General features: G+C 38.0%; 1 protein-coding gene across 2 annotated transcripts in view; it reads left to right on the top strand.

Annotated features, from left to right (window-relative positions):
* LOC115230904 (death domain-associated protein 6) overlaps positions 1 to 18769 on the top strand; it is a 38530-nt gene that overhangs the window by 7531 nt on the left and 12230 nt on the right. For both annotated transcript variants that reach the window (XM_029801022.2, XM_029801014.2), the window contains exons 2-4: positions 3967 to 4019; positions 8559 to 9482; positions 16944 to 17136. In XM_029801022.2, the coding sequence (XP_029656882.1) occupies positions 3996 to 4019; positions 8559 to 9482; positions 16944 to 17136 (1141 nt within the window). In that variant the 5' untranslated portion in view covers positions 3967 to 3995. The remainder of the gene's footprint in view (positions 1 to 3966; positions 4020 to 8558; positions 9483 to 16943; positions 17137 to 18769) is intronic.

Raw genomic sequence — 18769 nt, forward strand, 5'->3', positions numbered from 1 at the left:
ACACACATATACATGTATGTATATGTGCATATTTATATCTGTTTCTTTATTGCCCACAAGGGGACAAACGGATTAAGTCGATTACATTGACCCCAGTGCGTAACTGGTACTTAATTTATCGACCCCGAAAGGATGAAAGGCAAAGTCGACCTCGGCGGAATTTGAACTCAGAACGCAACGACAGACGCAATACCGCTAAGCATTTCGCCCTGTGTGCTGACGTTTCTGCCAGCTCACCGCCTTATTTATATCTATTATATGCATATTTATATCTATTATATAAAAGTTAATGTCTTTATGTGTGTCCGTGTATTGCTTATAGATTCAAAAACTACTGCACCGATCCTAATGAAATTTGAACATAAAATCCAAGCCTAGGGAGAAGGACAATGGTGTATGTTTCATACAATTTCATGGACCAAAATTACTGAATGGATCCTTGTGATATTTGGAACTTAGATTCAATGCATAAGGGTGGGTATAATGCAGTATGTTTGGTTTGAATTTGAGGTGGCTTAAAGAGGGCGAAACCCCCCCTGAAAATTCATAAATTTCTTATGTTGATGAAATTTCAACCATAGGTAATTGACACACATCAAGAAATATTCCCAAAGTTTCCACTTCTCATGAGGATTCTAAGACACCCCTAATGGGGGCCTTAACTCCCAAATTTTAGTAATTTTTTTATGATCCAAAACTAGGTCAAAAGTACTGATTGGATCTTTATGAAATTTGGAAATTATATTCTATGCATGAGGACAGATGTAATGCAGAATATGTTTGAAAGTGAGGGGGGTATAACTGAGGCCATAACCCCCATGAAAATTTATATATTTTTGCTGTTGATGAAATTTTTAACCATTGATATTAGACACAAATGAAGTAATATTTCTAAAATTTCAACTTCTTAGGAGTTACCAATGGTAACATTGATTTCAAGGCCTTCCAAGATAAGTGACTGGTCATTCAAAGGGATTTATAGATTGCAAATTTGTTCTGTTCAATTACCTATCGGCATAGTGATCATTAGCAAACTCCAGAGGTGACACTTTCATTTCTTCTTAGCCCTCACGTCTCACAGTTGTCAATGTTTATTTGAGTTGAGTAACAACTTTCCAATTACTATAGATCCATAATGCATCTTACGGCTGTGCTCGTCACTTGTATGGTGAGGAATCCTACATCGGGGAGTGGTAATGACTAAGGTAGGGTAGCTGACTGCTTATTGTGATCATTCGTCTTGTGGTTTCCTGTAGCTTTGCTCTCTTTTACAAACCTAGTGAACATTCATATATTTGCAATTTCAAAGAAATTTGAACAATAGATATAAGACCCAAGTTAAAAAAGATTCCCAACAATTCAACTTCTCTGGTTGACTTTAAGAACCCCCTCCACCACCACCAATAACTCCCACATTTTAGAGCTCCATTTGCTCCATATTTCAAGAGCAAAAACTTTTGAATAGGTTTCATTAGATTTGGATTTTGGAATCTGGGCATAAAGATGAGTAGTATGGGATAAATTCTTAATCTGCAATTTTGATGAAATTCGAATCATAGGCATTCCAGTTCATTAGAGAAAATGTAAAAGAAAAGTCTAATTCTTCAATTCCATGTGACATGGGCAACGATGGATATCTCTGCTAGTAATCTCTAAATTCGTGTCTATAGAATGAAGCTAAACACCAAGTCTATTTCATAGACAATCTGTGGTGAACCCTAGCTAATCTGTCGTTAATCTTATTCAATTCATGAGAAAAGGTCATGGAATTAGACGGCAAAAATTGAAAAACTTGAATTTTTGGAGGGAAAAGAAATATTTCAGAATCATAATTTCCCTTTGTATAAAACTCAGGAATACTTTAACGTGAAGGGGAAAAGAACCACTCTTTTCCTTTCTCATGATGTATCGGACTTCATGAAATAACTATAACAGAACTCCGTCCAAGGAGTGGATAGTATCAGCCTCAGGACTTTGATTGGGACATATTTTATTAATCAACAAATAGAGCGAAGGGACATAACATCTGCAGAACCTGTGTTATTTTCTTCAGGACAGATGTTTTCAATCTTAAATCCCTCTCTCTCTTTCAGAGAGGCACTGAGCAGCTATATGCACACATACACATACGGCAGTAACTTCTGCCTACCGAATTCAATCACGAAGCTCCGGTCGGCTCGGGGCTATAGTAGAAGACACCTACCTAAAGTGCCACGCAGTGGGACTGAACCCGAAACCATGTAGCTAGGAAGCAAGCTCCCTAACCACACAGCCATGCCCGCGCCTACAATGTATATATATGTGTGTGTGTGTGAAATAGACTTGCAAACTTAATGCTGTATTCCCCTGATTGTTTCAGTGGAAACTTAAGTCTCAAGATGTTCCAATTATTGGTAAATGCTCCAGTTTTTAACTCAACAAAATTTATGTTGTTTTGGCTAATCCATGCTATCATGTAACATTAAAATCCATATTGTGGAGAGGCCTTAGGTGCATGACAATGTAAACAACTGCCTTTTTTCCATCTTTCCCTTCAGCCAGTGAGCCCCAAATGGTCTGGCTTATCATGCTACATTTCAATTGTTATAATCTGCTGGCACTTTTCTCTTCTCCAGGTATCATTGGTTAATCCTGCTAGACCCCCACATAGCTACCTTACGCAGTAAACTAAGTAGGGTTGGCCAGTTTAGTTGCAGACAGTCTTGCCACAGCTGCAATTTGGAAGAGAGAATTCCTTGTTTGGAATTCTCTTTGATGTCATCATTAAGCAGGCATTCAATTTTTTCGTTTGTTTGGCATTACCGTTCTGTCATAATTGAGAGAATTGAAACTGAGTCCACAGCCAATGAAAGCAACACTTGTAATTGTAAATTTTCCTCCTACTGTCACATATGTACCATAGGGGTAGATGGATGAAGAGTCACGTTTTTCTGTAGTGTTTTTTAAGCATTAATATGCTTAGTTTTATTAATCAAATATTTTTAATAAATAGAAGCAGCGGCTGTGTGGTAAGTAGCTTGCTTACCAACCACATGGTTCCGGGTTCATCCCCACTGCGTGGCACCTTGGGCTAGTGTCTTCTGCTATAGCCTCGGGCCGACCAAAGCCTTGTGAGTGGGTTTGGTAAACGGAAACTGAAAGAAGCCTGTCGTATATATGTATGTGTGTGTGTTTGTGTTTATCCCCCCAACATCGCTTGACAACCGATGGTGGTGTGTTTACGTCCCCGTAACTTAGCGGTTCGGCAAAAGAGACCGATAGAATAAGTACTAGGCTTACAAAGAATAAGTCCTGGGGTCGATTTGCTCGACTAAAGGCGGTGCTCCAGCATGGCCACAGTCAAATGACTGAAACAAGTAAAAGAGAATTATTGTTACTGATACACTTAGTAAAAATGTAAATTTTTTTTTTGTCTGCAATTGATCTCTTGCAAAGAACATAAGAACAATTATTATGAAGGTATAATCTTTGATTTAGATGAAAGTGTTGTATCCATGCCCACTGAGAATGATAAGGTCAATGTGATTAAAGCTTTTCTTAAACATCTGCAAGATGTTGACTGCAGGAAAAACTTGGGCAGGGGAAGAATTCTTGGGGGGTCGGTATTTTGTGAAGGAATAGTAGTAAGTGTGAGGCGTGGAGTGTTAGAGACTGTAAGAATGATGAAAGGAAGAGAAGAGAGACAAATGACTCATGGGTGCCTGAATGGATTAGGCATTAGACTGGACATTACTGAGGAGCAGAGGTCAGTGTAGTAGTAGTGGAAGCTAGAGGTAAAACTGTACAAATGTGGACTATGGCGTGAGGTTTTAATTGTGGTCATGAAATAAAGTAACATTTATCTGAAGACCACTGAGATTTGTTTCCAAGATCAAATTTAGAACATTTCTGACAATATTTAAAGTAATTAACTTATATATAGTTTATATTTTATTTGTGTACATATTTTAATTTTTACTTTTTCAGATTAATTTTGTTTGTAATGACTATAAAGAATGTCAGAAGTGGTTTTTAAGAAGGTAAAAAAAAATTTTTTATTCATCATAATCCTCTTTCTCTTGTTTTTTTGCTTTTCTTTATGTTGTGGCATTCCTAAAGCATATGACCTAGTGGTTAGAATGTTGGGACTTAAAATTATAAAGCTGTGAGTTTGATTCCTGGACTGAGCAGCATGTTGTGTCCTTGAACAAAGCTCATTATTTCACGTTGCTTCAGTCTACTCAGTTGAAAATGAGTTCCTATTTCTTTACTACCCACAAGGGGCTACACACAGAGGGGACAAACAAGGACAGACAAACGGATTAAGTCGATTATATTGACCCAAGTGCGTAACTGGTACTTAATTTATCGACCCCGTAAAGATGAAAGGCAAAGTCGACCTCGGCAGAATTTGAACTCAGAACGTAACGGTAGACGAAATACGGCTACGCATTTCGCCCGGCGTGCTAACGATTCTGCCAGCTCTCCAGTCGACTGCTGGTGCTGCCATCTCTCCCTTCAGCTGTCTTATTCTCAGTGTTTTGCTGAGTCAAGGGCGGGAGGGTAGGAGAGAGTGTTTATGTCTACTCACAACTACATGGGCGCCAAAAACAATTTCTGAAATCCTGATACAAGTAACCCAGGCATATTTACTTGCAAGTGCCGACCAAAATTTGAAAACTGTTTTGATTGATTGGCGTTAGGAAGAGCATCCGGCCGTAGAAACACTGCCAGATCAGACTGGGCCTGGTGCAGCCTTCTGGCTTCCCAACCCCAGTTGAACCGTCCAACCCATGCTAGCATGGAAAGCGGATGCTAAAAAATGATGATGATAATACTGAAGTTGGTACAAACATGGTTGTATAGTTAAGAAGTTCACTTTGGACCCACATGTTTAAGGGTTCAGTCCTACAGTATGGACACTACTGGTTAGTGTCCTTTACTGTAGCTGCAGATTGACCAATAGCTTGTGAATGAAATTTGTTGGCAGAAACTGAAGAGGCCCATCATATATGTGTGTGTGTGAGAGTTTATATTTCCCATCATCTTCACATGTGTGCACTAATCATAAACAATGTCTCACCATTCATCCAGATTGTACCATTTGCTTGCAGTCCATGACAAAAGCATGTCTGGGCTGTTTGTTGTTTGATAGACTGATGGATTATTGACTTTGCTTGGAAATGGGTGAAAAATTGACACCAGGAAGGGCATCCAGCCATAGAAAACTACGCCTAAGCATAGTCTCATCTGGCGCTAGCAAGCATGGAAAATTTGATGTTAAAACAATGATCATGATGAAAACTATTTTCTGACAACAGAACAACAAATTATGTACCAAATGCCATGTGATAAAGTTTGGCATATGTTAATAGAATTTCCTGTAAATATATATAGTCTCTTGATTAACTGTTGTTCACAACATTTGATATGAGCTTTCCAAGCTCTTAATATGTAGACTTATTTGTTACTGTGTCTACTTTAATGACAGAATTGTGAAACACATTAATGTAACTTGTAATAACTTCAAGAAAACATGCAAAATTAATGAAATTTTGTTTTAGTATTTGTTGGCCCTTCTTTAGCAAATCTCATGGCTTTCATCTGATTTATTAAATCCTATCCAAGAGATAATAATCTCTGGTCAATGCTTCTTTCAGCTTTGTAATTGATGTCATTTTTGGCAAGCTTGCAGGCAGCCTTCTCTCTTGATGTTTCCATATGGGTTCTGTTGGATTAACCCTTTAGCATTCAGATTATTCTGTCAAATGTAAAGCTTATGTGTTCACACCATGTAAAATTAATCTTGCATCATTTCATGGCTTTGAGATTTCAATGATGTTATTGTTTATTTTCAAAATGACACATATAAGGTAGCTATGAATGACCATATCTGACTAGTTTGAACATAAAATAGGTAGAATATTTTGGCCGGATATGGCCGGTTTAAACACTAATGGGTTAAGATTGGTCCTTGAGCAACCCATTTCAGACATTTGTTTCCTTGAGTTCATTCTTTTCCAAGTTTGTGATATCTTGTATGGCATGGGGCTCCATCTTCTCAAAAAGATCAGTCTTCTTATCAATTCCTACATTGGAATAAAGTGTTTGACAGTATTTTGGGCTATTAAAATGATTTTCAGAAAAATGAGCTCTGATCTGTCAGTGCCTCCCTGCTCCCACAATAACTTCAAACTTTCTCATGTTAAACTATTCCTTGCTAACTGTCCCTCATATTTCAGTTTTGATGCACTTCACATTTATCTTGAATTGAAAAATTGGTAGGATTCACTTTTGTTGGCAATATTATTGACAACCAAAATGCATCTTCCTTGTTGCAGATTTCTTTAGCCCTGTTCTACCTATTGGTCTTACTAGCTTTTGAAATTATGGATTTCTTTCTTATAATTCTTCATTTATATCCCAAAGTCTTTCAGTGACATATCCATAGATCTTGCAACTTCTCTAAGAGTTCTAAGTTGCTTTTTAATAATTCTTAAAACCCTCTTTGTCTTCTCAGAAACTTTTTGTAGCCTCTCAGATTTCTTCTTCATTCAGCAATGCTTTTCAGTCCATCTCTTGGCTATGATATTCCCTGTTTGATGATTAATAACAAAAATTAAGGCTTCCTCTTGAATGGATTTTCTGTATTAATAAAAACCTTGTCTGTTTGTAAATTCATTGGTGTATTTTTTCCCCAATATCACTTACTCTTTTACTTGTTTCAGTCATTTGACTGCGGCCATGCTGGAGCACCGCCTTTAGTCGAGCAAATCGACCCCGGGACTTATTCTTTGTAAGCCCAGTACTTATTCTATTGGTCTCTATTGCCGAACCGCTAAGTGACGGGGACGCAAACACACCAGCATCGGTTGTCAAGCAATGCTAGGGGGACAAACACAGACACACAAACACACATATATATATATATATATACATATATACAACAGGCTTCTTTCAGTTTCCGTCTACCAAATCCACTCATAAGGCATTGGTCGGCCCGGGGCTATAGCAGAAGACACTTGCCCAAGATGCCACGCAGTGGGACTGAACCCAGAACCGTGTGGTTGGTTAGCAAGCTACTTACCACACAGTCACTCCTGCGCCTATATTATGTTTTTTTCAAATAAAAGCTACAATTAATCTGAAAACACAAATTTATGTGTCTCTAAAGAAGAGAAAACATATCCAATTAGAAATAAAGAAATAAAAAAATTGAAATAATCAACAGGTATTAGAAACTTTTGGTAGGTCACGGTAATAGTTCTTCAAAACAGTGTTTAAACCCTTTAGTATTCACATTACTCTGTCAAATGCTTACTTATTCACATTGTTTTGATTTAATCATGCACTATCTCATAGTCTCCAGATTTTGATGGTGTAAGAGGTGAGATCTGGCCAGTTTGAACATAAATATTTTGGACCAGATAAGCTGGTTTCAATCCTTATGGGTTAATCCCATGTTATGTACATTAGATGAAATTAGTTGTTTTAATTGTTATCTGTTAAAACGGCACATTCTTAATGTAATTTTTTGTCTGTCTATTAAGATAGTATTTCTTTTTTGCTTATTCTTTTGTAATCTTTAGGTGCCATATTTTATATATGCAAACTCACACATGTATTTATAACTGAATTTTTTTTTATTTATGTTCTTGTGGAATTCATGTTACAAATTTATTTCATAATTCATACAACAATTACTCCAAAAAAGTTTTCTTCAAAATAGCAAAAATATAAGAAAATAAAAGAGTAAAATTCAAAAGGAAATTATGTATATTAATAGAAACCACCCCAGATATACAGCAGTACTGTGAACAAGTGTGAGGTTGAGATGCTGGAGGAGCAGTGCACCCTCATGAATTTTACCTAGCTTTCGGTCAAAGTAGAGACCCAGAAGTCAAGAATTTTATGGTTAACAGCCCAGTTCCTCTAAATTTTCAAATACTTCTGTGCCTTTTTCTGCTGAGCCACAGAATAAGTATATCCCTATCTCTACCACAACATTTAGATCATGTAAGGGAGTGAGAGTATCAATATCTGTAATGTCCCACATCTACCTCTTTGACAAGGGATTGAATTCAGAAACTTTACTTTTGATACAGGGCATCACACTTATCTACATATCAACAGTCTTCTAGAACAGAGGTTCTTGAATTGACAAATAATCTCCCCATCCCAGTATTGAAATTTTTGCTCTTGTCCTATCTCTGTTAATGAGAAGACAATAAAATTCGCATCCATACACTTCTTTGCAATAACGTTGGACAAGTTTTTAAAGTTAAAAACAATCTCAATTTTATTTAAAATGGCAGTAAGTCTGCCTTCTGTTCAATCCTTACAGGGCTTCTCTTATGAGGAACATAATTCTAGAACCCTGTTTTAGAAATAAAGGCTATGGGTTCAATTGTAGATAAAGCAGGGGTTGAAAATATAAAATGGTGAAACAGTGAAGAGAAACATTGATTCAAGTAATGAGGATGTGAAAAACTTATTTATTTTGTTATAATTTAATCTTAAATAGACATGTAATATATAAATGTTGAATTATCATTGAAATATTATTTTACTTCTTTTAGTTCTTGGACTTTCTAGAAGATCATCTTGAAGAAAACAAAGAATTGATATCATTTGTGAAAAAGCGATATGATGAATGCAGTGACTCCTTCCGTTTTTCCAAGGACTTCTTGGAGTTGACAGCAGATATACAGTCGAAAATTGAGGCTGAGAAACATCGAATATTTGTACATCTTAAAAACTTCTTAGCAGAATTGAAATCCTACCGAGTTACTACTGCTCCAAATAATAAACGGAAACTAGTGGACGATGTCTGTGAGGGGACTAATAAAAAACAATGTGTTTACAATTCATGTTCAGATCTCAGTTCTGACTCTGACTTTTTTAAGAGAAATAACACAAAGCAGGTCAATGTAGATAGCAGTAAAAAGAGTGAAAAGATTGGAAGAGAAGAAAAAAATGAAGACAGTTGTGGTAAAGAAGAATCAATATCCTGTGAGAAAGATGATCAAGTATCTCCCATTGTGGAAGAATCACTCTCAAATGATTCTATCCAATCAGATTTTAAGTCATCTGATTCTTCAGACTTTCCTACCTATTTTTCTGGTGAGCAGAATCGTAAACAAAAATCTCCATCTGTTGATCTGATATCATTGGATTCCAAGAGTCCTTGTCCAGCATCATCCAGTAATCACGAAAGTGCTTCTGGTGTTAACAAACATACTTCATCTAACACTGTGTTATTGGACTGCAAGGAGTCATCAAGTCTTGATGTAGCTTCTGACTGTGCACTAGATTCTAAGGCTGAAGATGTGGACAGTGATAGGGAAAAGGAGGCAGAGGAAAGCAAACAGAATTGTTTAGATCTGGTATCACCTTCCCCGAACACTCTTGAGGAAAGTGCAAGTAACTTAAGTGAAACAAAAGAAAAGAAAAAGAAGAAAGGATCTGAAAGGCAAATAAAACGATTAGAAAAACTTCTTGATGTAAGTATTTCTGAATAACTCTTGTGTAAATATATGCTGTGCTTCAATGGTGTTGTACAATTTTATTTATATATATATATATATATATATATATATATATACATACACACACACACACAGAGTTGGGTGTAAGTCTGTTAATCGTTAATTAACGAAGTTAATATTTTCATTTACTATTTGACTTTAACCCTTTACTGTTCAGATTACTCTGTTAAATATAATACTTTTTCACTCAAATTGTTTTGAATTAATCATGCATTATCTTATAGCTTTGAGGTTTCAATGATGTGATTGTTTATTTTTAGAATGTCAGTGTAGGTTAGGTGTGAGAGGCTAAATATCGCCAGTTTGAATATAAAACATATAGAATATTTGGGCCAGATATGGCCGGTTTAAACACTAAAGGGTTAAAGCTAATTTTGAAAGTCATTATCAGACTAATTAACTTGTTACATTTAGTTTCTGTTAATTCAAGTCCATTAACCCAAAAATTTCATAAAAACTGGTAAACGTTTAAAAGTTTCTATTGTTTTCAGATTGTCTTAGCTTATTTAATATTGTACATGTCATTCTTTCAACGCTGATATAACGCCACTTATTATTATAAATAACTTGTAGGGTCTCGTTTGGCCTTGCCTGGATTTGAAACCAAATCCACCTGCTTGTTGCTTGCAAAGACAGCAGGAAATTTCTTTGTCCTGTCAAGAGGGAGCAGTGATTGATATGTTTCCACTTGATCCGTGACCTTGCTGAGGTGGATGTCAACAGAGAAAATCTTGACTTCCATAAAGTGGAAAAATAAATGGAAGGAAAAAAGTTGGTAAATATTTCGGTGTGAACGCAAATAGCTGTTACATGGTAGCAGGGCATGCTAGAAATAGTAGCCAAATCTTCCCTTTTCTAGAAAAAGAAGTTGTTTACATGTGATTTCGATGTCACATTAGTTGAAAGTACTTGGAGAAAAATATACCCGTGAAACAAAACTCCCTTAGTGGGAAACTTCAAGGTTACCACCACCCCTCCCACCTTTCTTTTCTAGAAAAAAGTGGCTTGCGGTGGGTTTGGAGATCAGATATGTTGAATGCACTTGAAAAAACTGGAAAAAATTATTCCACACCTAGGTACGAAATATTTACTGAAAAAATAAAATCTTGTACTGATTATACCTGTATTGGATTATACCTGTACTGATTATACCTGATATTGGAAAGTGGCAAAATTTTTGTTGGTTGCCATCTGAGATAATTTAAGTAACAAATCAAACAGGTAAGATGCATTAAAAATTTCAATTTTAGTGTTTATCGATAATGTTATTACTTTTACACCTGTTAATTAAATTTACCTGCCCATGTCAAATTTACTCAGCAAAATCAGCTAAATAACTAGTGGTATATAAAGCACCCACTGACAAAATTTCAAGTCTATGTTTTTTAACCCTTTTGTTACCAACCTGGCTGAAATTGGCTCTGAGTACAAATGTTTTGTTTCCATAAGTTTTGAATTAGAATCTTCCACCAAATCTTAGTCACAATTTATGTTCCCAACACTAGCTGAATGATAACTAAGTTATTTTACTAAATTCTTTGTTATATTTAACCCTTTAGTGTTCAGATTAATCTGTTAAATGTAATACTTTTTTCACTCAAATTGTTTTGAATTAATCACACATTATCTTACAGCTTTGAAGTTTCAATGGTGTGATAGTTTATTCTTAGAATGTCAATGTAGGTTAGGTGTGAGAGGCTAGATATGGCCAGTTTGAATGTAAAACATGTAGGATATTTGGGCCGGATATGACTGGCTTAACCCTTTAGTGTTCACATTATTCTGCCAAAATTAATGCTTTTTTTATCCACATTGTTTTGAACTAATAATGCATTAATCTTGTAGCTATGAGATTTTGATGAGGTAGCTGTTAATTTTTTAAACGATATTGTAGGGCTGGTGTGAGAGACCAGATAGGGCTAGTTTGAACATAAAACAGGTAGAATATTTTTGGCCGGATATGGCCGGTTTAAATGCTAAAGGGTTAAACACCAAAGGATTAAAGCAATAAACACAGAGCATTCAAAATAAATACAGTAATGAAAGTGTTAAACGGAAAATGTTTCTCTCACAGGTTTTAAATGCATAGTGAAAAGAAATGGCCAAAATCATTTCGGACTGGGTTTGTGAGGAGATGGCAGGAGTAAAAAAAATCAATTTTCAAAATTTTTTTTCTTTTTCTCATGAAAAGATGCCTCCCATCATTCTGAAGACTTTGGTGGAAAAGACTGGGAAAAATCCCTGTCAAAATGGAGAAATTCCAACTTATGTGGGCTGTCTGATCTGAAGCTTTATTTTCCAGAAACTCCTCCCCACTTCCCCCTTCCAAAAATTTTTGCATAAAATTTCATTAGAAAATACCTATTTCCAAGAAAGTTATGAGGAGGGAAACGTCAGGTCCTGTGAATTTTCCGAAACTCCTCTCCCCAACCCATCGGAAATTTTTTTTCTGACAAATCTTTACATACACTCAATCTACAGGATATAAGTAATTATTTGGTGAAAGTTTCATTAAAGAGTATCCATTTTTTCTGGAAGTTATAATAATTGTAATAATTATATATATATATATATATATATACTCTTTTACTTGTTTCAGTCATTTGACTGTGACCATGCTGGAGCACCGCCTTTAGTCGAGCAACTCGACCCCGGGACTTATTCTTTGTAAGCCCAGTACTTATTCTATCGGTCTCTTTTGCCGAACCGCTAAGTGACGGGGACATAAACACACCAGCATCGGTTGTCAAGCAATGCTAGGGGGACACAGACACACAAACACACACGCACACACATATATATATATATATATATATATATATATACATATATACGACAGGCTTTTTTCAGTTTCCGTCTACCAAATCCACTCACAAGGCTTTGGTCTGCCCGAGGCTATAGTAGAAGACACTTGCCCAAGGTGCCACGCAGTGGGACTGAACCCGGAACCATGTGGTTGGTAAGCAAGCTACTTACCACACAGCCACTCCTGATATTAATTATTACAAGACAGACTTTATGGCTTGGTTTGTATAGTGTCTTGGGTATTCTATAATTGTCTGATATGCTTATAACAATTACTAACAATGTAATTGACATGAAATCATAAGAATCTCTTGCTCATGCCTATTGACTTGTAATGGGAGCAGTTCATTAATTATTATGTTAGCTGACTGACATATGTAATACCTATGGTTTGATTTTTCCCAAGCATGAGACAATATCATTATGTATGTTTAAAAACGACAGTTTGTAGGTGATATTTAAATAAGTTAGGGGAAAACTTGGGATCTCAAAACGAAATATTTTTTCCCTTGTGTTCTGTTATTCATTTAATGTTTTTTTTGTGTGTGTGTTTTTAACCAAAAAATTATGGTAAATGAAGATAGGTGCACCAACATAAGCTAATACTAAAACTGAATCTTCACCTGCATGGCAGAGCTAATAATAAAAATAATATATCAGAGAGAAATATACTTGCATAGTTGATAACTGTCAAAGCAAGAATACTCATCTGTATTCTTGCTAACATTTTTAACCTAGCTTACATATTGAGCTGACATAACTATGGAAGGAATCTTGTTTCTACACACATAGATACACACCTGTCTATCTATGTCAGCCTGTCTGCAGTGTTTTAAAATCCACTTGTCTAACTCATGTCTGCATGCAGTAGTATTCTATAGCCAGATACCCTTCCTGTTGACAACCTCTATTTTTCAAGTAAAATATTTTTATTGTACTAGTCTTCACAGTTAACCTACAGGATGTATTTCTTACGGGAAACATCTCATCACCATCACTCAGATATGGTATCATGCAAAAACATGCAGAAGGTAGGCATTCATTCATGCATACACAACATACATACAAACACATGAGTGGCTTCAGGAGAGTTTCTATCTAATATATTTCTTTATTACCCAGAAGGGGCTAAACATAGAGGAGACAAACAAGGACAGACAAAGGGATTAAGTTGATTACATTGACCCCAGTGCGTAACTGGTACTTAACTTATCGACCCTGAAAGGATGAAACGCAAAATCAACCTCGGCGGAATTTGAACGTAACGGCAGACGAAATATGGCTACACATTTCACCCGGCGTGCTAATGTTTCTGCCAGCTCGCCGCCTTATATCTAATAATTTCACCAAGACTAGTCATCATCATCATTTGATGTCTGTTTACCATGCTTGCAAAGGTTGGGCAGTTTGACAGGAACTGGTAAGCTGGATAGTACACCAGGCTCCAAAATAGTCTGTTTTGACGTGGTTTCTGGATGCCCTTCCTAACATCAACCACTTTACAGTGTACTGGGTGCTTTCTACATGACACCAGCACAGTTGGTTTTACGTGGCACTGACACAGGTTCTTTTTATGTGGCACCAGCACCTGCTGGGTCATCAAGTAACTTGTAAGACGAAGACCTCTTAGTTGAGAGAGCGAATAGAACTGAGGGGAGTGGTTGTGTTCCAAGTGAGAAGTTAGAGTATAATGGAGGGACAGAGATAGTTGTTTTACTAAAGAGGAGATATTTGGCTATTCCAGCAGGGCAAGGAGAAGAAAGGTGGGAGAGTGAGAGACTGATAGGGAAACAGTCAGGGTAGGAGTGGGGGGGGGGAATAGATGGTGTTGGAGATGTATTGGGGCATATCCACAGGGAACAGTGAGGGTGGTAGTATAAGTAGTACAGAGAGGATAGAGGGGGATGTTCCATGAGAGTATGAGGGGATATGTTTAGAGATGGAGAAGATATGACTGTAGCAAGTGATGGTGAGGAAAATTGGAGTGGCTGGAAGGGAGGTAAGGGAGATATGTGAGGGCATGGAGAGTGTGAAGATAGGCACATGGGAGAGAGTGAGTGGGGTGCAAGGGGGTGAGTGGAGGAGAGGAGTGTTGGGAAGATGGGGAAGTTTTGACAGAGGTTAGACCCATGGCTTTATGGGTCTGCCCCTTCCACGGGTTCCCTCTACAACTAGAGACATAGGATGAAGTGTTGAAGACTGATCTCGAGACACTAAGCCTTATGAAGGAGATGACGAGAGAGTCATCAGTCATCTGTACATTCCGAGAGTGTAGTGGGTGCTTTTACGTGCCACCGGCACGAGGGCCAGTCAGGCAGTTCTGGCAACAATCACGCTCAAAAGGTGTTTTTACGTGCTACCTGTCACAGGAGCCAGTCTGTCGGCACTGGCAACAACCACTGGCATTTGTACTTAATTGTATTTGTTAAAAGACTTCGTAATTCAAAGCCCACCATGTGTACGTCAGAAATTGTAGACGGAAATATATGCAAGGCATTTGATGGAATTTAATGAGCTGGCAGAACCGTTAGCACGCTGGGCGAAATGCTTAGCGGTATTTTGTCTGCTACTACATTCTGAGTTCAAATTCCGCCAAGGTCGACTTTGCCTTTCATCCTTTCGGGGTCGATAAATTAAGTACCAGTTACGCACTGGGGTCGATGTAATCGACTTAATACCTATGTCTGTCCTTGTTTGTCCCCTCTGTGTTTAGCCCGTTGTGGGTAGTAAAGAAATAGGTATTTTGTCTGCTGTTACGTTGTGAGTTCAAATTCCGCCGAGGTCGACTTTGCCTTTCATCCTTTTGGGGTCGATAAATTAAGTACCAGTTACGCTCTGGGGTCGATGTAATCGACTTAATACCTATGCCTGTCCTTGTTTGTCCCCTCTGTGTTTAGCCTCTTGTGGGTAATAAAGAAATAGGTATTTTGTCTGCCGTTACGTTGTGAGTTCAAATTCCGCCGAGGTCGACTTTGCCTTTCATCCTTTCGGGGTCGATAAATTAAGTACCAGTTACGTACTGGAGTCGATGTAATCGACTTAATCTGTTTGTCTGTCCTCTCTGTCTTTAGCCCCTTGTGGGTAATAAAGAAATAGGGATTTAATTGAAGATCAGTAAAGGTGTCAAAATCATTAATTAAATGGAAAACAATCAACTATTCTATTGAGAGTAATTATATTTGATGTAACAAATTTTAAAATGAAAACTAAATAACTAATACACTATATTTAACCCTTTAGTATTTAAACCGGCCATATCAGGCCAAAATTGTCTTCTAGTTTTATGCTCAAACCAGCCAGCTCTGACCTCTCACACCTATCCTACAAAGTCATTCTAAAAATAAACAGGGACATCATCAAAACCTCAGAGTTACAAGATGCTGTACAACTAATTTAAAACAATGTGATTGAAGAGGCTTTACATTTGGCAGAGTAATCTGAATGCTAAAGGGTTAACCTTTTAATTTTTAAACTGGTCATATCTAGCTAAAATATTCTTCCTGTTTTTTGTTCAAATTGACCAGATCTGGACTCTCGCACATATCCAATAGTGTCATTCTAATGATAAACATTATAAACTACCCGATTACTCTTTTACTTGTTTCAGTCATTTGACTGCGGCCATGCTGGAGCACCGCCTTTTTAGTCGAGCAAATCGACCCCGGGACTTATTCTTTTGTAAGCCCAGTACTTATTCTATCGGTCTCTTTTGCCGAACCGCTAAGTGACGGGGACATAAACACACCAGCATCGGTTGTCAAGCAATGCTAGGGGGACAAACACAGACACACAAACACACGCACACATACATATATATACGACGGGCTTCTTTCAGTTTCCGTCTACCAAATCCACTTACAAGGCATTGGTCGGCCCGAGGCTATAGCAGAATACACTTGCCCAAGATGCCATGCAGTGGGACTGAACCCGGAACCATGTGGCTGGTTAGCAAGCTACTTACCACACAGCCACTCCTGCGCCTGATTATGTATGAATAATTTAAAACAATGTGAATATTTGGCATTACATTTGCCAGAGTAATATAGATATTCTTTCTGTTCCTGGCACAAGGCCTGAAATTTTGTGGGGGGGGGCAGTTGATTAGATCAACCCCAGTGTGCAACTGGTACTTAATTTATTGACCCTGAAAGGATGAAAGGCAAAGTCCACCTCAGTGGAATTTGAACTCAGAATGTAAAGACAGATGAAATACTGCTTAGCATTTCGCCCGAGAGTAATCTAAATATTAAAGGGTTAACCCTTTAGTGTTCAGATTACTCTGTTAAATGTAATATTTTTTTACTCAAATTGTTTTTAATTAATCCTGCATTATCTTATAGCTTTTGAGGTTTCAGTGATGTGATTGTTTATTTTTAGAATGTCAATGTAGGTTAGGTGTGAGAGGCCAGATATCGCCGGTTTGAATATAAAACATGTAGAATATTTGGGCTGGATATGGCCGGTTTAAACACTAAAGGGTTAATATGTTAATAATAACATGTTCAGGGTTTTTTTTTTTTTGAGTAATTGTTTTTAAATTTTATCATGTTAAGTTTGTTATTTCTTTCTTTTTTTTCTTTTTAATCATCTACCTCTATTTTATTAATAAAGGAAATCGATAAAGAAATTAAGGCAGCAAATGAAAAAGAACTTGATCTTGAAGAAATGGAAACGGATGATTCGGCATATCTTTATGAAGATCGACTGCAGAAAAAGTTTGTGAAAGTTTGGGAAAAGTTATGTGAACTTAAAAATCAAGATACTAAAACTGGGCGGCCAATTGAAAGAAAATTTCATTATAATGGTATGTTAATCTTTTTAACCCTTTCATCATCATCATCATCATCGTTTAACGTCCGTTTTCCGCGCTAGCACGGGTTGGACGGTTTCGACCGGGGTCTGGGGAGCCAGGGGCTGCTCCAGGCTCCAGTCTGATCTGGCAGTGTTTCTACAGCTGGATGCCCTTCCTAACGCCAACCACTCCACGAGTGTAGTGGGTGCTTTTTACGTGCCACCTGCACAGGTGCCAGAGGGGTCTGGCATCGGCCACAATCGGTTGGTGCTTTTTATGTGCCACCGGCTTTGATTTGCTCTGTGTTACTTTCAATCTCTATATATATAAATGGCAAAATGTCTGTGTGTGTGTCCTTTATACAAATCCACAATTTTTCAGTTAGAGGGCTCGCACCTTCTATGGTCATTTAAAACCATCCCAGGGTGGTCGTGCACATCTTTACATTTCCCCAGTCACCCCACAAAGCCATTAAAAAACCAATAGAAGTGACTTTTTTGTGAATTTTCTATCCAAAACCCAATCAAAATGCCCGAAACTTGATACGCCAATTGAATGCCAGCTAGCTGTATGTGATTGGTGGGCGATTTGGACAGTACTCGCATGTATGTGCACACGCATGCAGCTGTATATGCATGCACTAGCACTATGACCTGGCGTTGCCGGGTCATCGTGCTAGTTATCTTTAAATATAACGAAGAATTTAGTGAAATAACTTAGTTATCATTCAGCTAGTATCATGAACATAACTTGTAACTAAGGCTTGGAAGGTTTTAATTCAAAACTTATGAAAACAAAACATTTGCACTCAGAGCCAGAGCAGCTTTCAGCCGGGTTGGTAATGAAACGCTTAATATTTTTCAGTTTATAAATATATCATCGTTTAGCGTCCGCTTTCCATGCTAGCATGGGTTGGATGGTTCAACTGGGGTCTGGGAAGCCAGAAGGCTGCACCAGGCCCAGTCTGATCTGGCAATGTTTCTACGGCTGGATGCCCTTCCTAACGCCAACCACTCCGTGAGTGTAGTGGGTGCTTTTTACGTGCCACCGGCACAGGTGCCAGACGAGTCTGGCAAACGGCCACAATCGGATGGTGCTTTTTATGTGCCACTGGCACGGGGGCCAGGCGAGGCTGTCAACGGCCACGAACGGATGGTGCTTTTTACATGCCACCGGCACGAGGCCAGTCGGGACCGCACTGGCAACGGCCATGTTCGGATGGTTCTCTTACGTGCCACCGGCACTGGTATCTCAGCTGCAATTTCCATTGATCGATTTCGATTATCACTTGCCTCAACAGGTCTTCACAAGTAGAGTTTTGTGTCCCAAGAAGGAAAGGTATGCATAAGTGGACTGGCTACATCCCGTGTAGAGGCCACAGGTTATGGTCTCACTTGTCCTGCCGGGTCTTCTCACGCACAGCATACTTCCAGAGGTCTTGGTCTCTAGTCATTTCCTCAGTGAGACCTAAAGTTCGAAGGTCGTGCTTCACCACCTCGTCCCAGGTTTTCCTGGGTCTGCCTCTTTCCCTCAATCACTAGGGTGTGGCACTTTTTCACACAACTATCTTCATCCATTCTCGCCACATGACCATACCATGGTGATGGCATGATGGGGATAGTCATAACTACTTACTCTTAGTGTA

Source organism: Octopus sinensis, linkage group LG2, assembly GCF_006345805.1.
Source record: "Octopus sinensis linkage group LG2, ASM634580v1, whole genome shotgun sequence".
Classification (NCBI taxonomy): Eukaryota; Metazoa; Mollusca; class Cephalopoda; order Octopoda; family Octopodidae; genus Octopus; species Octopus sinensis.